The 23749-nt window shown below is 39.7% G+C and overlaps 2 protein-coding genes across 6 annotated transcripts in view; one reads left to right on the top strand and one right to left on the bottom strand.

Moving 5' to 3' along the window:
* LOC113038134 (angiomotin-like) overlaps positions 1 to 14763 on the top strand; it is a 38629-nt gene extending 23866 nt beyond the window's left edge. For all 5 annotated transcript variants that reach the window (XM_026195339.1, XM_026195340.1, XM_026195342.1 and 2 more), the window contains 10 exons: positions 80 to 1097; positions 1640 to 2150; positions 2597 to 2741; positions 4609 to 4701; positions 4872 to 5017; positions 6411 to 6560; positions 8334 to 8524; positions 9105 to 9484; positions 10930 to 11181; positions 11914 to 14763. In XM_026195339.1, coding sequence (XP_026051124.1) covers positions 80 to 1097; positions 1640 to 2150; positions 2597 to 2741; positions 4609 to 4701; positions 4872 to 5017; positions 6411 to 6560; positions 8334 to 8524; positions 9105 to 9484; positions 10930 to 11181; positions 11914 to 12044 — 3017 coding nt within the window. In that variant the 3' untranslated portion in view covers positions 12045 to 14763. The remainder of the gene's footprint in view (positions 1 to 79; positions 1098 to 1639; positions 2151 to 2596; positions 2742 to 4608; positions 4702 to 4871; positions 5018 to 6410; positions 6561 to 8333; positions 8525 to 9104; positions 9485 to 10929; positions 11182 to 11913) is intronic.
* A 22-nt stretch (positions 14764 to 14785) lies between these two features.
* LOC113038136 (mitochondrial fission factor-like) lies at positions 14786 to 23522 on the bottom strand. Its single transcript, XM_026195344.1, has 8 exons — positions 23466 to 23522; positions 22737 to 22948; positions 22098 to 22207; positions 18772 to 18866; positions 18079 to 18258; positions 17638 to 17703; positions 17348 to 17423; positions 14786 to 15708 (listed from the first exon to the last, which is right to left on the bottom strand). Exons 2-8 carry the CDS (start codon positions 22939 to 22941, stop codon positions 15577 to 15579), a joined length of 864 nt encoding a protein of 287 aa, XP_026051129.1. The 5' UTR covers positions 22942 to 22948; positions 23466 to 23522; the 3' UTR covers positions 14786 to 15576.
* Positions 23523 to 23749: the final 227 nt, after the last annotated feature.

The raw sequence follows: 23749 nt of genomic DNA, 5'->3' as shown, positions 1-23749 counted from the left end.
TTGATACACTTATGGTCCAGCCTATGATAAAAGTTAGTGGCTAAATTTATCACTAATCATTCATTGGTGTTGTGTGCAGGGAGTGTGGACCGTGCCCGAAGCTCCTCCTTCCATGAGGTAGGCAGGTCACGGGAGCTGGAAATGAGGGCGGCAGCCTCAGTTTCCGAGGACACATCAGCTAGCAGCAGTAGTGGTAGTGGCCATACGGTTCTACAGCGGCTCTTACAGGAGCAAATGCGCTATGGCGAGGGCCGAAATTATCTTGCCTTGCAGCAACAGCAACAACAACAACAACAACAGCAACAGCAGCAGCAGCAGCAGCAGCAGCAACAACAACAAGGTCCAATAAGTGGATACCCGGGCCCTGGCAGCCCAGGGGATGAGCACTCCATGGTCTCTCACATTGCGAGGCAGGAGCCTCAAGGCCAGGAGCTGCAGGCCGACAGCGGCATGGAGAAGCTTAGCACACGCACTGGCAGTGGAGGCACGGGGTCAGGTGGTGGAAGCTGTGTGAGTAGACAAGGGCAGAATCCCGAAGACTTGCCCACCTATGACCAAGCCAAGGTGCAGTCGCAGTATTTCCGTGGCCATCAGCCCCAGCAGCCTCAACCACAGATACCCCCATCAGTGGGTGCTGCATTTTATGTGACTGGCGTCAGCAACCCTAAGGTGCGACCCCCAGAGGGCAGGCCTACGGTGCAAAGAGTGAACGGAGGCAAAGTGCACCAGGATGATGGGCTAAAGGATCTTAAACAAGGACATGTACGTTCGCTCAGCGAAAGACTAATGCAGCTCTCGCTGGCCACCAGTGGGGTCAAGGCCCATGCGCCTGTTACCAGTTCACCACTTTCTCCCCAGCTGCCTCCACCTGGACTTCCTGGAGACTATTATAAACCCACTGGGCCCCCACACAGAGGCCCACCTCCAGACTACCCTTTTAAAGGAATGCCCTCTCCACCCAAACAACAGCAGCACCATCAGCCTCAGCACCAGGAGCCTGGGCACTTCTACCCAGACCACCGTGGCACAAGCCAGCCAGCTAGGGCTGATATTCCTCATGTCCGTTACCAGCCACCACCAGAATATGGCTCTTTCCGGTAAGTGTAACGTAAAGGCTCCAGTGTGGCCTATGTTTGGGATTCTTTGTGGGAACTAGAGTGATACACCTTGAAACACAAATTGCATTCCTTGACTATTCAGTTAAAAAAATTCCAAATGCTGAGTTTTAAAAGACAACCCTTCCCTTAGATGCTGGGACATGTTGTCAGGAAACCAGTTATGGGAAAAGCCAGTTTTGCCTGTTTCCCTGAATTCATTCACCTCAGAGCCTCAGTGTGGCATATAGCAAAATACTGCATATCAAATTCTAATAATCATCTACAGCATGTCACAACATGACAGTTTCTCCATTATGTTTCAGAGAACCAGGAATGTTGACCCGTGAAAAAAATATTTTTATGAACAGTTGGAATGCATTGCGTAGTTTCCACTTTGGACAAGTCGTTGTTCTCCAACTGTGATTTAATCTCATACAAGAAACCGTTGGATATGCAAGTGTAAATCGGCCTCATTTATTTGTAGGTCAACAAAACTTTTGTAATCAATATGTGAATATTATTTATTGCTCTGCTCTCATTAGGTCAAATAAGGAGAGTTCAAGTCACTCTCAAAGGTCTGTCCATCACCACAGCCCTTCATCTTCTGTTACGTCAGGGGGCTCACTTTCCCGTGCTCAGTCCGCCACTCTCAGCAGCATCATGGCCTCTTCCCACCCTCATCCACCTATGGGTCACCAGGGAGAGCACTTCCTCACCGGTGCTCGTAGCTCACAGGGGCCTGGTTCCCACCAGGGGGATCCATATGGTCCAAGTCACCCTCCACATCAGCGGAGCCACGCGTTTCCTCATGATCATTATGGGTCAGCTCCCAGGGGCCTCCACATGCATCAGCACCAGTACCACCAACAGGGCCCCCAGCAGCAGCAGCAACAGAGTCCAGGACAACACTACCCACATCCACACTCCATGCAGGGAGATCCTTATGCCATGCTAGCCCGTGCCCAGCAGATGGTGGATATGCTGTCCGAAGAAAACCGCTTGCTTAAGCAAGAGCTGGAAGTGTGTGGGGAGAAGGTGTCCAAATTGCAAAAGGTAATTTTGTTTTTCTCAAGTCGATGGAAACTTCAGTTCGCAAAAGACCAGTGTTTCCCAATCTTGTTCCCAGAGGCACACCAACAGTACTCATTTTGAATGTCACTTTTATCTTACCCATCTACTTCTGGTCTTGGAGTCTCTACTAAAGAGCTGATGAGTTGAATCAGTTGTGTTTAATTAGGAAGAGTTTGAAAGTGTGGTGCATTGGTGTGCCTCCAGTAACAGGTTTGGGAAACACCGTAATAGGCTCCCAGATGGCCCAGCACCAACTCTGGCATGAGAACCATTACCATTTTTCGTATGAAAGTGTTGAAGATTTGGAGTTATCGTGTTTCATGCAAGGCAGCTTTCTATACTACATCCTTTTGAATTCCAAACACGTATTAATTATATTATTTTCTGTAAGGCCTCAGTAATGTTAAAGCTCTCTCTTAACTCTGCAGCTGGAGACTGAGATCCAGATGGTGTCTGAAGTCTATGAGAACCTGGCCAAATCATCCACAAAGAGGGAAGCTCTCGAGAAGACCATGAGAAATAAGCTGGAGATGGAGGTGCGCAGGATGCACGACTTCAACAGGGATCTAAGAGGTGAGCACACAACAGGATAATTCAATGAAAAACAGTGTTTAAGAGAGTTATAGGAGATTATTATAAAAGTAGTGTTCATGAATTGTAACTTGCCACTGTATCACAACCTTATGAAAACGTAATGACACCAAAGCATATTTGTGTTGTTCTTATTTTATAGAGCACCAATGTGATGTAAATATTATGGGTTTTTTTGTAATATGTTTGAGAAATCAGTAAGAGCAAATCTGTTTGTGGCTGACAAGAGTGGAATGGATTACTGGATTAGAGTCAGATACATCCTCAGACGTGCTGTTGTGAGCGTTTAAGAAATACTGCTGCTGCACATATAACACGTATGAAATAACCCCCCATATATGACATGCATGATATCACCCTGTAGGATAGGGGAAGGTGGATGGTTTTTGAAGGGAGCTGCAACTGCTTCAGCAAGCACTAGCTGAGTATTTGAATGTTTAGCAGTAAACTCACACCAGGCTGCAACATTCGGTCCTTTCCATTCAAAGAGACTCCTTATTCTTATCCAAGTTCAAAGCATTTTAATTTTCATTTACTTTGTTTTCATCTGTGTGATATCACATGCTCTGTATAGTATCTTTTGCAGTCCAAACCAAAGCAATAGTTTCTCTCTATCATTCCTCTGCTGCTGTCAGCAGGCCCACTCTGCCTGAGTGTGGCCACCTCTATGATCATGCCTCACTGTGTTCTTTAGTCCAGCAGAGAACAGAGAAACCCTGATTTATGGCAGTATGCCCAGACTTTAAGTCCACAGGGAGCTCCCAGAGATTTTTACAGCAAATTTTTCTTCTCTCTCTTGCCCTTCTTTCTTTCACCCCATGTTTCTCATATTTTCTGTAGCTTTATATACTACTTTTGCTATTGTTCAAACCTAGATTTTATCAAAGTAGATTTCTTACCATCAGTAAAAGTTTTTTTCGCGAAGGCATCCATCATTATTACTCTTGCTCATTTTGAGGGTCAGCGATTTCAACAAAATCACGATCCTAACTGTTTGTCTTCCTAAAATGTTTGTTCTGTGAACAAAAGAAGAAGTTGAAGTGTGCTGTTTTACAACTCCATGGTATCATTACTATATTTTCTTGTAATTACTTGTAGCATAATTTTCTACCAGAAATGTTATTTCTCATCTATATTTGAAATCTAGATTAGAATCTTAATTCTTTTGAGAGGCACTAAGGTGCAGTGGGGGAAAAGGCATTTGATTCTGGAATGCTCGTCTCACAGTCTGGTTGACTTAACACAGGGGGAAATATTGTTTTAACGTTTGGCCTGCTTCCCTGATGAATGGTTAGCCATTGCAAAAAACTACCAACCCCTACTATATAATGGCCCTTTTTTCTGGGCCAGTTTTAACAGCACATCATGACTTATATCAAGACCACTCTTTGGGAACTAGGCACATATAAAATGTTTGTTAGATTCTTGTTTTCCAATTTGCTGAGCAACCAGTCCCAGTGGTATATCATTTGAGAGAAGAGGCCTGGAATATGAGCTTCATATTCTAGGGTGTTTTGGTAGGATGGAGAGTATTGCACAAAAGCCTCTGTTAAAACAATTACAGCTGTTTGTTGCGTTTATTAAATGCATGAAGAAAATTTTATATTTTTATTTTGGTATTAGCATTTCGAAAAGGCTTTGTCGTTACAAAACCACATTTTGTGATGAGAGGTCATATAAACTTTCACATGAATACATCCGCGTATAAAATCTGTTTGACACAGATGGTCTGGTTTTGGTAACACTGATTTAATCTCTCGCACGTGACCAAACTTTATGAAGCATTGTGATATTTTTGAACCATAAAATTAGGGGAAAGTATGATTGTATTGTCTCTTTCTTTCAATAGAGCGAATGGAAACGGCCAACAAGCAGCTTGCTGCAAAAGAGTGTGAAGGCACTGAGGACAATCGCAAAACCATCTCGCAGCTTCTGGCTCAGAGTGAGTGGACCTCTAAATTTAGAAAAATTTGGCTAAAATTCCTTGAAGACAGTGTGATCACTTAAATTAACCATAGATTTGTGTTGAAATACCATTCATTTGTAAGCACAAATGTAGTTTTAATATATTGGAAAAAACAATTCTGAATGTACATTTCATTCATTTATCAGTTAAAGAGATTCAAAGAGAGAAGGAGAAGCAGGATATCGAGTTTAATTCACTTCGCTCCACCAACGAGGACCAGCGCAGACACATAGAGATCCGTGACCAGGCCTTGAATAACGCCCAAGCCAAAGTGGTCAAGCTGGAGGAGGAGGTAGAGCTCATTGATAACCAATGGTACCCTTGTTCAATTTTAGCAATTAGTTCTACATGCTTTTATTCACTCAATAGTGTTTTTAAATTTGTATAGGTTGTATGCACGCTTTTTAATAGCTACTTTTTGTAAAAAACAAGCATGCATTTTAAATTTGGACAGAACAAAGCAGACATTCAGGTTCTCACTCGTCTGGTGTTCATTTAATTACCTGCATGTCAAGAAAATTAATTTACATTTTCTATGATTTCTGTGACCATATGTATGTATATGTGTTCCCTTCCCCCTTGTGGTCACAGTGTGTGTTACTCTTTCAGAGCTAAGGAAATCTAGAAGACCTTCTGACTTTTCGAAATTATTTTTTTTTAATTTTGGTAAGGGAGTTGCTGAATCATACTGTCATCCAGATGAAGGGCTGAGCAGTTTGCCTGTTAGGCAGCCTTTCACTGAAGCAGATTTTAGACAGGGCTTGATCTATTCCAGATACTTCACAAATTGCTTTTTAGAATGCTCTGACCATTGAACAATATAGCAGAACAGATTGGGAACTAAATTAACATCTGTAAATATTTTCTGCTTATGAGTTTCTTATTGTTGATAAACAAAGTTGCGGGTGTACTTTATCGAAACCAGCATTAAATAGACATTTCATTGAGTCACAACCCACTTATCCTTAAACACATCCCTGTGGTACTCCACCACAATGTTTAAGCTCAACCTTCTTAAGTTATTTGAAGCCCTTCCCGTCAGTTCGTCATTGCTGCAGATAAGATCTTCAAGCTCAAGTGAACCGCTGGCTGCAACTTTCTCTGAAACCGCACAACCTTTACTGAGGCCAAAAAAAGCTTCAATAGGGAGAGAAAGCGAGAAAAAAGCCTTCTAACCGAAGTAGCATTGACGTATCTGTTCTCCGCTCTTGAGTGTTTGTAACAGTTGGAGTCTGTGGTTGAGCTCTTTTGGCGTTCTCCCAGATGGCCTATTGGCCATAGCTGAACGGGGCACGCACCCTTGCGTCCCAAAATGCACCGGGCCGTTCCACTTTTGTTCTGCCCTGTCACAAACGCCCGCTTGTTCTCCTAACAAAGCCTCTTGAGTTGTCTGCCATGAAAGGACTTGAAGATGGCTGAATTCTTGCCCTCTCCACCCACCGCTTCCAAACGAGAGCCAAATACTTCTGTGCTCTCTCTCTCTCTCTCTCTCTCTCACTATGTTGTCCCCTCCTGAGCTAAACTGAGGCATTCGTTTTGGCTGCAATTACGACCACTGGTGATTTGAGAGTTGTAAAGAAGAAAAAAAGATGGTTGAATGTTACAATTAGGCATTGTAAGGTGGATGGGGTCTTCTGGTTGCAGCGTGAGCAGCAGCATCTGATCTGCATTCTCTGTTTGTATAGCTGAAGAAAAAACAGGTATATGTGGAGAAGGTGGAGCGGATGCAGCAGGCTCTAGCACAGCTTCAAGCTGCTTGTGAGAAGAGAGAACAACTTGAGCATCGGCTACGCACACGACTGGAGAGAGAGCTCGAATCACTGCGAATGCAACAGGTAAGAGATTTACACGCCATTCTCAATTAATCAAACTTTTGACTTTTATTTGGAATTTGACCACATTCTGGTCCAGAATCATTTGTTAGTTATTTCGACAGCTATATATCTCTGGAACCCACTTTGAAAACCCTTTAAACTGCAATAAGCGCAACCAATTACTGTTTCTACACACACAAAAGTCATACATGGATGAGTCCCAGCTGCAGGCAGCAGGAGCTCATGCTGTCATTGTCGAGATGATCTGTTTTATTGTGTACCCTCTTCCTATGTGTCCAATTTTTACTGACCCCAAATCTGGAGGAAAGGTTGCAGCTCATCCTCCTTTGTTAATGTGCATGTTGAGCAAAGAGGAGGAGTAGCAGACAGCTGTATTCTTCATTAGGGGCCCAGACACTGGACATCCTTCCTCTGTTGTGTTCCTTCAACCAGGACACCTGAAACAACCTTGAGATGAGATTAAAAGGTCCCACTTTATATTAGGTGGCCTTAATTACTATGTACTTACATTTAAATTAACCATTTGATACAATGCATTTATTGTGTACACACATGCTGCATGCCATTACATTTATAATTACACTGTTAACCTACCCATACCACCAAACCTGTCCCTAACCTTTTGCAATTCAATATGAACATAAGTACATTATACTTATTTTTAATGTAAGTACATAGTTGTTAAGGTCACCTAATATAAAATGGGACCGAATAAAATACATTAAATCAGCAGTATTCAAATCTTAGAGCCTGTTTACAGCTGATCACTTCAGGCGTTTTCTCTGATTGCATAGCTATCTGAACATTAAAACACCGTGTGTAAATGCCCTCTGAAACGCTTTCGAGATGGATTTAAATCCGATCTCTCAAACCAATTCAGGAGGTGGTCTGGGACACATTCCAGACAAAACTGGACAAGTGCATTCCACATCGAGAACACTCAACTCATGATTGATTACAATAGAGTTGAAAGTTAGCACGTTGCTAATCAGCAAAGTACATAGTAAACATAAAATACACCGCTCCAACAAAACATTGGACTTTTCCACACAGGGAACTCTGCAAGTTCAGTGCAAAATCTGCCTCGAATAGACTCGATCAACTCCGTTATCTGTCAAGAAAAGACAAATTTAGTTTAGTGTTTTGAAATACTATGTATGTGGCCGAGTAATGCTATCAGGATTAGCCACCAACTTAAGGTTAAGGTTTATTATTTGTGTTGTGTAGGCAATCAGCTCTGCGAATGACATGACTTATGCAATCTTTAGAAGCAGCTGTTTATGCAAGTTTTGCACTTTAGTGATTTGGGGAAAAAATGTATTGCAATTACTTTGATGTTAGCCTGTTGCTAAGCTACTGGTGTTGAAGTCACAGTCTAAAAGTATATAAAAGTAGACTGCATATGCAAATATTTTGTAAAATTGTTGATTTTTACATAGTCTTTTTTATCCCTCTATAAAAGAGACTCAACACTTCTACAAACTGATTCTGATAAAGCTTGATGTTAGCATGTTACTAACCTATGCATAGTATTGCTTGGTGCTCAATAGTCATAAAATAAATTTTTCATTGGATTGCATTGATTGTAACCCTAGAATAGATTTTTAGTCTAAGCCAGTTGGGTTATTTTAACTAGCTAAAATAGGGAAACATATATATATTTTTAATGACATTTTAGTCAGAATTGATACATTGAACTAAAATGTATTAATGGTTCTTTCTGTCTGTCTGTCTCTCTCTCTCTCTCTCTCTCTGTGTCTCTCTCTCACACAGAGGCAGGGTGGTTCTCAGAACCCAGTTAGTCCTGAGTTTAGCACAGCAGCTCTGATGGAGCACCTGAGAGAAAAAGAGGAGAGGATTTTGGCCCTGGAGGCCGACATGACAAAATGGGAGCAGAAGTACCTGGAGGAGAGTGTCATGAGACAGTTCGCGCTGGACGCCGCTGCTTCTGTGGCCACACAGAGGTACACAAGTTCACTTCTATTCCCTAAGCCTACAATGTAAGACATTTAGAAAGTTACTTAAGATTCCTCAACATTGTCATCCTGAAAACTAACTATGAAAATATATTTTTTACCTAAAATGGACATAATGGACATTATTGGACCTAAAATGCATAAATGGATATATTGGACCCCCTCGAAAATGAGATGGTAGATCTCAAAGGTTAATCCTAATCAATGAATTCAAACATTAAAATTGTGAGTGTGCATAACAATAACACTAATTTTAAACTATATTGCACTGCAGTACAAATGGGCAAAATAGAACATTTATTAATTTATTAAATTCCTTTTAATAACATTTGAAGTGACAATATGAATGACTACTATACAAATACTGAAACTATCTAAAATAAAACTAAAAGTTTAAATTACTATTAGATAAAAACAGAAGTAAAATTATCTATAACCATTAATAGAAACTGAAACTTAACTATAATTAAAAGCAAACTACAAAATAAAAGTAATTAGTGAAACTTTACTTGAAATCTACTCAGTTCCTCATTGGTTTTTATATTAGTTTATTTTCTAACCTATCCAGAGACACGTCCTCTGCCATCATCAGCCATTCCCCCAGCAGCAGCTACGACACTTCGGTGGAGGCACGTATCCAGAAAGAAGAAGAGGAGATCCTCATGGCTAACCGCCGCTGTCTAGACATGGAGAGCAGGATCAAGAACCTGCACGCTCAGATCATAGAGAAGGACGCCATGATAAAGGTACTGCATCAGCGCTCACGGAAAGAACCGGCCAGCAAATTAGACGCCCCTGCCATGAGGCCCTCCAAGTCCCTCATGTCCATAGCTATGGGCACCGGCAGCTCCAGCGGCTCCGGGCTGCTCTCACACTCTATGGGTCTGAGCGGAAGCAGCCCCATCACAGAGGAGCGCAGGGAAGACCGCAGCTGGAAGGGCAGTCTGGGTAAGTTCATGAGAAAGAGATCAGAAATGCATTGCTGTGGGATTGTTCAACCCTCAGACAGCCCCCAGTTGTAAGTTAGCCAAAGAAGTAATAAAATAAATAGGGCTCTCAGTTTAACGCGTTAGCTTAATTAGTTATGATAAAATAACAAGATTTAAATATTTTAGCGCCGTTAATGCACTGACCCCGCCCCCAAACCTGTACAACATCTTACATTTCATACAGTTGACTGTTGACAAAAATAATGCTGGGCAACAACGCCATAAATGCAGTTATGCTTCCAGAATTCAAGATATTGGTGCAAAAAAATATTTTTGACGCACTTGATGATGAATTAAATGAAATGCGCTCTGTTTTCCACCTACTGGAAACCTGTGGTGCCGAAAAAAAATTGAGTAAACTGGCGTTGGCCGGGTTTCACAAACCAAAAGAGAGACCGACAATCTGACACGGAACGCACATTTTCAAAGGAGAATAACTGACTGTATCATTGTTTTTCAGATAAACAAGTGTGTCTCTTAAATATTTACAAACATATTAAGGTATTTTTATGCTTTAGTAGAGTCAAAAACTTAAATGCAGCACCTTTAAAAATGATTTTATACAAAAGTTCATTAAATAAGTTGATACTGTTATATTTCAAGCACAATAAATGTACAGCAGTGATTAGTTTCTGAATGTATTTTGAATGAATCGAATTAATGAATGACTCTTAAAGACATTTACCCCCACCTGTCTGCAGATTTAGTTTCCTATGTAAGGCATCATTTCATAATAAAAATAATAATAATAATAATAATAAAATAAAGGGATAGTTTACCAAAACAAATTTAAAATCTGTTATCGTTTACTCACCCTCATTTTGTTTCAAACCTTTCTTTTGAGGAACATGAAAGAATGTATTTTAAAAAGACTGTTAACAAAGCTGTTTTGTTTACCAATGACTTTCATTGTGTGAACAAAAAATGCTGAGATGTTTCTCAAATTATTTTCTTTTTGTTCCGTAGTTTATGTTAGGCCATTGTCGCCTAAATGTTAATCAAATATTTCTTTCTACAATATGTAATGTCTACTTGATACTTTCTCATTTAACACAAAAATAGCTTTAAATAATCTTTTGTAGGTATTTTCACAGTCAGACTTATTTTGTGCTTAATTAGATTAATTGCCACATCAAGTAAAGTAGATTATAAAATATAGGACTGACAGCCCTATGTTTTTACTAAATGTTTTAAATCCCCCCCCAAAAAAATCTGATCAAAATAAAATTGACAGATTCCGATTTTTTTGATAAAAAAATAAAATAATGGATGGTGTCTGGAAGTTGTGGTTGATGGTTATTTCTAATGAGACATTTTAGTAAATTATTCACTTATCACCAAAACTCTGTTTGCAGCCATAATATAGTGCAAAATATGTATAATGTATTAATCTTCGTGTTCCAGGTGTTCTGCTCGGCCCAGAGTTCAGAGGTGACTCTCTGAGAACAGAGTCCATCTCCTCCTCTCCATCTCCAGTCCTGCCCTCCACCCCCATGCCAGCCGCCACACACTCGAAGACCGGCAGCAGAGACAGCTGCACCCAGACTGAAAAGGGTCAGGAGGCCAGCAAGCCAAGCACACCTGCCCTGCAGAGCGTATCCGGACCGAGCCGGATCAGCAGCCCGAGCCCAGTCTACATACCCGACCGCATCGCCGGTACAGCACACGCACACAAAAAATCACATATTACAGATAATAAACTACTGTTTTCTTCAGGTTTTTAATTTGTAATGACAAACTAACCCAGGAACCACTAAAGCCTAGTTGAGTGCTCAAATAGAACAGCACAATAGAAAAGTGATTCAAATTGGTAAAGAAATTTTGATAAAATTGTCTATCACATGAGTTAAAAAAAACAGATGTAATAATTTATTCAACAAACATGCAATTCATACATACAATAACTTGAATACATCTCTACTTCATAAAGTAAAAAAATATATATTAAGGTTATGTAACTTTCTTAACTGGTGGGTCGACATCCACTGAGTGTACGGTCCTGCCAGATGTTATACCGTGTTCGTAGCACGCACTCTGCACACTTAATTGTACACTGAGACGTTTCCTCATTTTATTAACAGTTCATGTTAGTATTGTATATTCACCAAGGTGACCATTGTTTCCACAACCCAGAAATACCATGTTATTTCCATTTTGTGTCATTTTGTAGATGTTAAATGACTGTGGTTGCTCATACCAACTTAACTGTATTAACAAAAACTAGTTTGGGACTTAAATTTTTGTGAAATACATTTGCTTTGTTTTTGTTTTTTAACAAATGATATATATATATATATATATATATATATATATATATATATATATATATATATATATATATATATATATATATATAAATAACATCTGCATGTTTCTCTGTCTCTACAGATGTTCCAGTATTTCACAGCAGTACATTAGAGAGGAGAGCTCCAGTGCAGTCGCCCCCGCAGCAGAGCCTGCCCCCGACGCCACTCCCAGCGCAGGACATGGACAGCGAGATGGTGGAGATACTCATCTGATCACACACACACACACATTAATTAAGAGCTCGAAGCAGGTGAAGGAATCTGTGCACTTCTCTTCTCTCCGTTACTCTCAGATCAAGACTGTCAGGATGCTTAGGAATGCATTCGAATCTGCGATCAACAATATACGACTTCATTTACAATCAACATTTTTTTAGTTTTGTTACAGTATTGTCTGGTGGTCTTTTTCCTCATCCAGACCCCCGGACCAAATATATTGCCATCATTTTTTTTTTTTTTACATTTATTGCACTACTTTTGTTTGTTTTTACACACACTTTCTTGGTTATGCAATTGTTTTGTTGTGTATATGTAATAATAATACAAATGTGGCACTTGAGTATCAAGCGATATGGTGACTAGCCGAACAGTTGTTACGTGTAAATACTGAACCGGAATACTGTAAAACTGAATGTCATATTGCCTTTCGTATTCTAGGACGCATTGTCTGTTCAGCTCGTACTGTACAGTTCACCGAGCAATGGACCAACAAGCGTTTACCTGTGTCCACAAGCTTTGTGAAAGTATGAGTAACCCAACTGGTTTTGGGTTTGTCTGTGTGAGAATCAGAACTGAGGTCCATCATTCCAGTAGAGCTACAGCAGCCCACAACGTGCCTTGAGTGAGCGGTATCCACATTTAGCGCGGGGTGATAGTCAGGGGTCCAGGATTTCCCGGTCTGTCCTTTCACGGTTTGGAAAGCCTCCAAACCTCTCGTTTCAATGTGATGGTTACTTTTAAGTCATGGTTTTGTTTTGTAGATAACAAATGAGCTTTTATCCAGTCTCGTGGTTGCAAGACAGACATTTAGCTCTTGACCAAAGGAATCCGTAAAAAAAAAAAGACAAATTATACACAAGTGTTTTAAAGCAGGGCCAAGCAACGATCCTCATATTATTTAGAGGGTCTAACGTACCGCAAGATTACATGGATGTGTAAATGAGATTCTTCCATGAAATCAGTAAATATCTATGAAACCATCTGATTTCAATGCTTTTTTTCGCATTTTGTCATGTGCTTCTTCAGAACGTCCTCTGGATCTTTGCAAGTGATTTTCTGCTTGACGCTTGCGCACGTCACTGTGACGTCTGTTCAATATGTCCGTTTTCATCTGGAACATGTCACATTTCAAGTGTTTGCACATCTGAACAACCTTTCTGAAACGTTCCTTGGCAGATGTTACAACAACGTTGAGCTGATTTATTTCTGAACTTTGCTCGTGTTTCTCAGGTGCTCATACACAAATACGATAAATAGTCTCAAAGATGTTCTGCAGTGTGTTAACTGGGGCTTTTGGCATTTCTGAATGAATAAACATTCAAACGCAAGTTTTTAAAGCAGGCCATCATGTCAAAGAACTCAAAACTTCAGATGAATGATTCTAGATGTTTTGATTAATATTAACAATACCATTTCAAATTTGGGGTTGGTAAGATTATTATTATTTTTTTCATTTGTTTTTAAATCTTTATGGTCCCCAAGTCTATGTATATTTCATTGAAACAATTTAAAATAAAAGCTTTCTATTTGAATATATTTTATGTAGTTTAATCTTGGGATGGCAAAGCTGGATTCCCACCAGCCATCACATGATCCTTCAGAAATCATTCTAATTGGTTGATTTGGTCCTTAAGAAATATTTTTATAGAAATGTTTATTGAAACAACATATTTCTTTTGTATGTTTTCTGAATATAAATAAGATCATACTACAATTTCTGCTAGATAAAAGTAAAAAGAAAACAAAAGAAAAAGAAAAATCTTACTAACCCTAAATGTTTGGGTTAAACTTGGCGCTAATCCAAATTTGCCCCCTGCAGGACACACACGTCATTGCAGTATAAAACCCATTCCTCTCAAGGGGTCAGCTGGTACAGGAAATGTCTTGTTTTGAGCCAATCATCTGAGCCCTAAATGCCATGTGACTAATGTGGAGCCATTATATGACGATTTCAAAAATACAGGGCTAAAAAAAAATATCATCCAACATAGCAGTTTCATATTTATAGTTCAGTTTTTGAGATAAGACAACCACATACAATTCTAACACAATCAAACCTGATTTTCCCTAAATATTTGATTTTATAGCATTTTTTTTTTTATTTTTTTTTGAAACATGGACCAAATTAATTTGCGAGTAATCAAGTATTTGAGCACAGTCGGTCACAGTTCAGCACATTGTGTGCGTCGGTACTTGACATTTTGTACACAATCAGTCTTTTCTCATTTGCTCGAGAGATAGAAACTAGTTAGTTTTCTTCCTTCCTGTCTTTCTTTTTTTTTTAGATAAAATCTGAAAGAAATATTTCCAGCATTGTTAGATCACCCATTGTCAATGCTCAACAGCTGTGCATTTAGGACATTTTCAGCAAGTTTGAAGAGCACTAATCTAATTTGGATACAAACTAAGACAATGGACCAAAGAGTGGACTGAGACAAAGGTGGAACAAAATACTGATAAACAAGCTCATTACATTTCAAATACAGTTCCCTGAATGCAAACTGAGACGCTCCCTACTGTAATGCTTTAAAATGGCCCATGTTTATCAGTTTGTTCTACCTGAAGCCTTAGTCTTGATATTTGAAGTAATCTTGATGGTCTTGCTACATTTGATACTTAATAGTTTGAGTGGCTAAAGAGGAATGTGTCGGTCCATCTCAGGACGAATTATGAGAATGTTTTTGTATTATTTTGTATAGTATGTACCCTTGTGTCCCAATCAATGGTTATTTTACTTTTTTTTTTTTTTTCTCACGAGGAATGTTTTTACGTTCATTTCACTAGTATTTGTTTCAAAATGTCACTCTAGTTGCTGCTTGATAATATTACTGTAAAATGATTATACATTTGAATTAAATTGTATTCCTAGTCATCATTTCCTCTTATCTAGTGCAGATTTTATATAAGGCTTTGCATTTTTCATTTGGTTTATCGTCTAAAGCGTTTCAATAACTTTTTCCTTGGTTAATTTAATTTTTTAATAAACTGATCCATTTACAGCATTTAGTTGTTCTTTGTCAGGCATCATGTGAATGCAAATCTTGCTGAATTAACATTGACAGTGAGACAACGAGACGTCTGAGACGAATTACAGTTTTTATTATTTTAAATATTCATCATACATCAGGCTGGGGAAATGAGTTAAAAAGGCTATTCAAATATACATGTATACATTCATATCTATACTTTAATAAATACGTGTAAAGCATGCAGAAAATCTCAGCATTTGCTTGATTTGCAGAATAAGTCAAATACAAAAAACTAGCTACTAGTCTGATCAAAAGAGCCAGAGGGACGGCATTACTCAATGACATCATCAGTGGAAAAACATGCTTGAGTTCCTCAAATCACTTGTAATGCAAAGTGGCCCATGTCACTACCGTGATCACGTGACACATCCGAGTGTAAGGTTCAGAGATAAACATCTCATTCTGATGACAGTGGTTTCTAAACCATCCACTGACCATCATTTTTATGAGAACAAATTTTGTGCAGTAGTGTAGTGCTGTCTGTTTAGTGTAAGCCGTCATCTGCGCATCCACAGCCAGCCGTTGAGCAGACAGGCAGACAGTAACAGAGAGAACAGCAGCAGCTCCGTCTGTCTGTGCTCTGCGCTCTGTCTCTCCAGCCCTGCTATCCTCCTGCTCATCTTCAGCACCTGAAATCAAAGGAACGTAATCAATGTCGTCCAAACTACACACACTCATATACTGCATTCTAGGGGTGTAACAGTACGTGTAATCGTACAGGGCTTTCGGTACGGTGCACGTGTGTACCAAATGACCTAATGCAATATTTTGTGTGCGGAACATGGGTACATTTTTGTGTTTCCAAACGAACATATTAAGTGGCGGAAGTCTCTGCGTTCAGCGCAAATCCCGCCCTGCAGCTGATTCTAAGGCCGGTGACACACTCGCTGCATGGTTTGAGCATGGCGTTTCTGCTGCACGTCAGTTGCATGATGGCTCCTTCACATTTTCTGTGTCTTTACACACCAGAATCATGCTACTGTAGGTGACATAGAGGGAGACCGCCGACAGACCAGGATCTTGTCTTCATGACAACAATATCTATACTTTATGTTGAGCATAAATATAAAACCTACTGATAAAGGACACCATCAACAGTATTGATGGCAAAATAAACCATGTTTGACAGGTGCAATATGCCAGTGTGTCACCGGCCTAAGGCTTTCAAAAGGCATCACGCGAGTGTGAACACTACAACTAGGGAAAAAACAATTGTAATTCAAACGCAGCTCCCGTCTGCATTTAAACAGACCTTTGCTTTTAATTCCGATCGGTCCAACGCAATAACGAAATATGAGCAGGTCTAAAAACTGAAACTGTTCATGCTGCAACTTTACACTTTGGAAAAGTATTTTATTTAGTGGAGAACTTCGCAGCAGTATTTTTATTTTATATATATTTTATTAAAAAGTATAAAAAAAAAAAAAAGTGTAAACAAATTGTTAAAAATAGTTTATAGTAATAAACAACCTGCAGTTTAATGTTTGCATTTCTTTCCCTTACTGTACCGAAAAATGAACCGAACCGTGATTTAAAACCAAGGTACGTACAGAACCGTGATTTTTGCGTACCGTTACACCCCTACTACATTCTGTTAAGAGGTTTAACCTAAGAAAATCACTGTTGACCAAAAGCTAAATGACTAGATACAGACAGAAATATCACTAGGGGTGCTCAGATCACGATCGGCCGATCGTTATGCGCATCTCGTCAGTAAAGCCGGTTCTCTAAACAGCGGTTAATTCCATCAGGTGCCTGATTTCACATAGAGCAGCTGTTACTACACAGAACCGTTGTTAATAGAGAAGATGCAAATCCACTTCATTTTCAGCGTTTTTTGGTGCATCTTCTCAGTTAACAATGGCTCTGTGTGAAATCACGCACCTGATGGAATTAACCGCTGATTAGAGAACCGGCTTTACTGACGAGATGCGCATTAACGATCGGCCGATCGTGATCGGAGCACCCCTAAATATAACCTGGTCAATTAAAAGCGGTCAATATTTTAGTTCTTGAATTTTTATATTTTTTTACTTTAACTGAGCTTCCAAAAATATATATGCAACAATTAGTCAATGTAATATGTGTCAATTACAGATTTGTAGAGTACTCTATTGTACACATTGTATTCCTACAGACTACATTGTATACAGTATATTGTGTTATGTGTATACAAGCTTCTGTATGCATGACATGCAAAATTGCACAATAGAAAAATAACTAGCATGAATGAGTGCATTGTGGTCGGTGTGAAGCTCAAGCACTCACCTGTCTGCGGAGCACCATGAACTCGACAGCGGTACCTGTGTCCTCTTCAGGACTGAGCCAGAGCTCCTGCGAGGCACTGTGGGACAAGAAATAGATGTTAAAAAAAACGTCAACATCTTACCACTGAAACGTACATAACGGCCTCCCTTTCATCACTGACTGATTTACTTCATCATACAAAAACCCTACAGAAACAACCAAACAGGAAGTGTTTGCTTGCACTTAGATCGCCGTACAGGAGCAGTCCATTATTGTATACAGTATATGGAGATTACATGAGCCACTGTCACCTTGTCCTGCTTTGATCAGGTTGAACCTCCACAGCCTGAGAGGGATGGTTTTCTGGGTAACCAAACCTTAAAACACAAAAGAGACACCAGGAACCACAGCGGTTCACGATGAACATGAGTTCATTAACAATTCCATTCAAAATGAGAAGAAAGGGGGAAGCTCAAAGCTCAGTTTTAGAATGCCTAAGGTGCTTGTTAGTTGCTCGGGTAAAGCAATAGCAGTAAATTCAATCAAAGCCCAAAGCTCTGATGTGAATTTGCAGGCATGAAAGGTGCACCAACTCTAAGATCCTGACAGGAAGACTAGTCTGAGGCAGTTCCTTCAGAAACAGCCAAACTAAACCAAAGGTCAGAACAAACAGCTGAACATCTCAGGTTAGTTAGAGCCCACACCCGCAGGAAGAGGACAGGCAGGGCATGAAGGATGAGGATCCGTGTCACCTGGAGGAGTATTTTGTGGTGACGGTCTGGAGGAGTTTCTGAGACGCCTGCTGGCCCAGCTCCTTGGCAGCCTGCAGCATGCTCTGAGGGGACAGCAGGTTGGGTGGGATGGAGGGGAGTCCTGGGGGCTTTGGGGGGGACGGGTGTGTATGCACGACAGCTGGACGTCCAATATTGCGTCTATTGCGAAAGGGGTGGGAGAGTACGGACATAGAGGAGCACCGCTGTTATTTAAAGACTGATACTAGCTTTATCAAACAAACCTCACACGCTTCATTTAAATGGGTTTGTTTAAATAAATGTCTCATCAGATAAATGCATCTGGTAAATAAGCTTCTCATTTAGCACAGAGGGTGAGGTGAACTAACCAAGTGCAACACTCAATCTCTCCTGCCCTCTAGAGGCTGTTTAGTGCTAGAGAGACATTTATATAAAGGCTATGAAATGGATACATACTGTAGTAATTCTCTGGGGAAATAGCAGAAGAAATTTGTATCAGGGTGGCTGATAATTAAATACATTTATAAAGTTGTTTAAATCTACATTTAAAACAACATTTGCTAGTTTTTTTTACAATCATGCCACTTTTATAAGCTCATTAACTTCTTCATATTTTTTGTATATGACAGAGCATTAGAACTCTAAGAACTATAATAATATGATTCCCAGTCAGAATGGTAAACAGTGACTTACGGAGACTGGGAGTAGAGTGTTTGTCTGGAGTGTGTGGGGGTTCCAGGTGGGGTTCGACCAAAGCCCTGATCACTGTAAGACCTTCGCAGTGGACTCTGTGTGACACATTACAAGCAATATCATCAACTGGAATAAATCCATTTATGACCCTCACTGACATTTCTATACAGGTGCATCTCGATAAATTTGAATGTCATGAAAAAGTTAATTTATTTCAGAAAATCAACTCAAATAGTGAAACTCGTGTATTAAATAAATTCAATAAACACAGACTGAAGTAGTCTGTCTTTGGTTCTTTTAATTGTGATGATCACCTTTAACAAAAACCCACCAATTCACCATCTCAAGAAATAAAAATATGGTGACATGCCAATCAGCTAATCAACTCAAAACACCTGCAAAGGTTTCCTTAGCCTTCAAAATGGGCTGCATCTGAAAACTTAGGCAGGTGAGTTGGTGCCTCACTGCCGTATCAGCCAATGACTTTGCGGGCAGCGTTTTTGCACGAAGGCACCTCATGAAACTGATTTTGGACAGGCTTCGGAGGCAGAGTAATGGTTAAATGATCTACAGCAAAATATAAAGAGCTCTGGTGATAACGAAGTGGATATTTAATTACTGCAATATTAATTTCTAGCTAGAAATGACATCAAAAGTGGAAAACCTTGATCAAAAACATACAGGTGCTGGTATGTTAATTAGAATATCATCAAAAAGTTGATTTCACTAATTCCATTCAAAAAGTGAAATTTGTATATTATATTCCTTAATTACACAGACTGATATATATCAAATGTTTATTTGTTTTAATTTGCATGATTATAATTGACAACTAAGGGAAATCCCAAATCTCAGAAAATTTGAATATTAAGACCAATACAAAGAAAGGATTTTTAGAAATCTTGGCCAACTGAAAAGTATAAACTTGAAAAGTATGAGCATGTACAGGACTCAATACTTAGTTGGGGCTCCTCTTGCCTGAATGACTGCAGCAATGCGTCATGGCATGGAGTCGATCAGTCAATGGCACTGCTCAGGTGTTATGAGAGACCAGGTTGCTCTGATAGTGGCCTTCAGATCTTCTGCATTGTTGGGTCTGGCATATCACATCTTCCTCTTCACAATACCCCATAGATTTTCTAAGGGGTTAAGGTCAGGCGAGTTTGCTGGCCAATTAAGAACACGGCTACCATGGTCCTTAAACCAAACATAACTTTGGACCACTCAGCAGCAGTCCCGTCCTTTTAGTCTTTAGATGCTTCTGACGCTGTCTGTTGTTTAAGAGTGGCTTTACACAAGGAATGCGACAGCTGAAACCCATGTCTTGCATATGTCTGTGTGTAGTGGTTCTTGAAGCACTGACTCCAGTTGCAAATTTTTGAATGGGTTTGGTTTCACAATCCTCTCCAGGGTGCGGTTATCCCTATTGCTTATACACTTTTCTACCACAACTTTTCTTTCCCTTCACCTCTCTATTAATGTGCTTGGACACAGAGCTCTATGAACAGCCAGCCTCTTTTGCAATGACCTTTTGTGTCTTGCCCTCCTTGTGCAAGGTGTCAATGGTCGTCTTTTGGACAACTGTCAAGTCAGCAGTCTTCCCCATGATTGTGAAGCCTACAGAACTAGATTGAAAGACCATTTAAAGGCCTTTGCATGAGTTTTGAGTTAATTAGCTGATTAGAATGTGGCACCAGGTGTCTTCAATATTGAACCTTTTCACAATATTCTAATTTTCTGAGATACTGAATTTGGGATTTTCCTTAGTTGTCAGTTATAATCATCAAAATTAAGAGAAAAAAATATTTGATATATCAGTCTGTGTGTGATGAATGAATATAATATACAAGTTTCACTTTTTGAATGGAATTAGTGAAATAAATCAACTTTTTGATGATATTCTAATTATATGACCAGCACCTGTACATTTACACACAAACTGACCTCTGACCGCAACTTCCAGACACCATCTTTATTTTTTGGCTCAACCATCATGGAATGGATCGCACAGGATTGTGGGATATCTAAGGCAACAAAGGATACATCTATGCTGCCTTCAAAAATCGGCCAGATGAAGGCATCTCATGAGACAGGAACTGAAACTAACATTAAATTCGGACTTTCCTTGCCCTTGATGCTTTCCTACCTTGGAATGCGTCCTCTGAAGGAAGTATTTTTCAGTTTTCAGATTCAGCCCATTGGTCTCTCAGTTTGGTTCACTAAGCTACACAATCATGGGGAAGACTGCTGATCTGACAGTTGTCCAGAAGGCAATAATTCACACCCTTCACAAGGAGGGTAAGCCACAAACATTCATTGCCAAAGAAGCTGGCTGTTCACAGAGTGCTGTATCCAAGGATGTTAACAGAGAGTTAAGTGGAAGGAAAAAGTGTGGAGGAAAAAGATGCCAACCAACCAAAAGAGAACCGCAGCCTTATGAGGATTGTTAAGCAAAATCCATTCAAGAATTTGAGTGAACTTCACAAGGAATGGACTGAGGCTGGGGTAAAGATATCAAGATCCACCACACACAGACATGTCAAGGAACTTGCTGAACCACAGACAACGTCAGAGGTGTCTTAACTGGGCTAAGGAGAAGAAGAACTAGACTGTTACCCAGTGGTCCAAAGTTCTCTTTTCAGATGAGAGCAAGTTTTGTATTTCATTTGGAAACCATGGTCCTAGAGTCTGGAGGAAGGATGGAGAACCCCACGTTGCTTGAAGTCCAGTGTTAAGTTTCCACAGTCTGTGATGATTTGGGATGCAATGTCATCTGCTGGAGTTGGTCCATTGTGTTTTTTTGAAAACCATAGTCACTGAACCATTTACCAAGAAATTTTGGAGCACTTCATGCTTCCTTCTGCTGACCAGCTTTTTGAAGATGCTGATTTCATTTTCCAGCAGGATTGGGCACATGCTCACACTGTCAAAAGCACCACAACTTGGTTAAATGACCATGGTGTTGGTGTGCTTGACTGGCCAGCAGAGTCACCAGACCTGAACCTCAGAGAGAATACCAGTATATGGGGTATTGTCAAGAGGAAAATGAGAAACAAGAGACCAAAAAAATGCAGATGAGCTGAAGGCCACGGTCAAAGAAACCTGGGCTTCCATACCACCTCAGCAGTGCCACAAACTGATCATCTCCATGCCACGCTGAATTGAGGCAGTAATTAAAGCAAAAAGAGCCCCTACCAAGTATTGAGTACATGTACAGTAAATGAACATACTTTCCAGAAGGGAAAGTATTTTTGGTCTTATGAAGTATTTTAACTGATGGGTTTTTGTTAGATGTGAGCCAGAATTAGGTTTGAATATGCGACTACCTGAACAGGCTCTCTCATGAACCCCTCCCTGTCCCAGGACCCATGCTGCAGGTCCCACATTGATGAAGTGTGTTTAGTGAAGAGAGGGTGTGGACTCAGATCAGGAGCATCTTTTGAAAAACATAAATGATTTAAGATTTAGGACACATTTTGGAAAAATATACACTAATTGTAATTATGTTTTAGAAAGAAGTAACTTATGCTCACAAATCTATTTGACCAAAAACATAATGAAAGCAGTAGTGTTGTGAAATATTAGCACAATTTTAATATATTTGAAAATGTAATTTATTCCTGTGATGGCAAAGCTGAATCTTTAACAGCTATTACTCCAGTGTTCAATGTCATTCTGATCAATATGCTGATTTGGTGGCTCTTATTATTAATTATTGTTCTTATTATCATCAATGTTGAAAAGAGTTTCTGCCTTTTAATATTTTTTGTGGAATCTGTTATACATTTATTCAGGATTTATTGACAAATAGACCGTTCAATGTACAACATTTGATTCATATATAAATCTTTTTGTTACGTCATAAATGTCTTTAATTTCACAACGCTGTTTTGACTGTACTTTTGATCAAATAAATCAAATACACATTCAAAGATAGTCTGAACTATGCCCAGTATACAATCTACCTGTTAAGGCCAGTCTGTCTGGGATGTGCATGCTGTAGGCAGCAGGTAGCTCTTCATGTCTTTGGTCTGCAGGTGCGTGCGCGTGAGGCACTGGACCGACCCTCAGCCGCTCGGGCACGCGCATCCTCTGGCTGATGGCCTCAGTGAAGTAGGGGTCACGCTCGCGCATCGGAGGACCGTCACCAAAATACCCAGAAGATGCCATAACTAGACTAAAACCAGTCAAGGGAATTAGACTGACCGCATGGCAAAACACCAAAAGTTAAGCTGCGTTACGTGAGCAAAACAAACACACGGACGGAAATAGATTACAAAATAAATTCATGGTAAGTATTTTTTTTAAGAATCACATTGTATTAGTAAATGCTCAAGACAAATGGTGCTTGCTGGTTAAAAGTGAGCCATGTATGTTCAAATAGAGGTCAGCCATCAAGATTGTTCCTTTATGACCTACAGTCTCCTAGATAGACGTCAATTCTCGACTAAGCAGTTTAACAACACACTGCTGAACAGAAACCTGTTGATAACAGCTCGCGGGGCTACATTTGTCAACTCGACGTTAACTTTACATGGTGTCCACGGCTTGGACTAAGCGGTTTAGTTTCGTTTGTTCACTCAGACTTATGAATGTCTATTAGCGATATAATAGCTAACAGTAAACATAGCTGTTTAAGCGTTATGGCTTAATAAAAACACTTCTTTAAACTTCCAACAAGCTGTCCAACCCACCTTAATGCAGATCACGTCGGGTCCTGACGTACGTGACGTCATATGAATGCGAGTGGGCGGCGCATACGTTTTGTCTCACTGCTGAAAAAAAAATTTAATCTTAGAGCTATTTCGACTTTTTTAAATAACAAGCATTACATTTTTTATTCTAAATATGGCAATTTACTTAATATGTCATGTTCCTGTGACAGCTTTATAAAAAATATAATAATAATAATAATAATAATAAAAATCTGCTTAGCAAATTCATGTTCTTTGTAAAAAAAAAAAAAAAAAAAAATCTA

Source organism: Carassius auratus, chromosome 21 (genome assembly GCF_003368295.1).
Source record: "Carassius auratus strain Wakin chromosome 21, ASM336829v1, whole genome shotgun sequence".
NCBI lineage: Eukaryota > Metazoa > Chordata > Actinopteri > Cypriniformes > Cyprinidae > Carassius > Carassius auratus.
The sequence above is the reverse complement of the archived record's forward strand: the minus strand, read 5'-3'. Positions and strand labels throughout refer to the sequence as shown.

What these genes read in the sequence shown, in the direction of transcription:
- LOC113038136 (XM_026195344.1), bottom strand. Translation starts at nt 22,941, where the DNA reads ATGGCATCTTCTGGGTATTTTGGTGACGGTCCTCCGATGCGCGAGCGT. An exon ending in TCATGAGAGAGCCTGTTCAG is followed by an intron (nt 18,867 to 22,097) that starts GTAGTCGCATAT and finishes TGTGTCACACAG; the next exon opens with AGTCCACTGCGAAGGTCTTA. An exon ending in ACCACAAAATACTCCTCCAG is followed by an intron (nt 17,704 to 18,078) that starts GTGACACGGATC and finishes TTGTGTTTTAAG; the next exon opens with GTTTGGTTACCCAGAAAACC.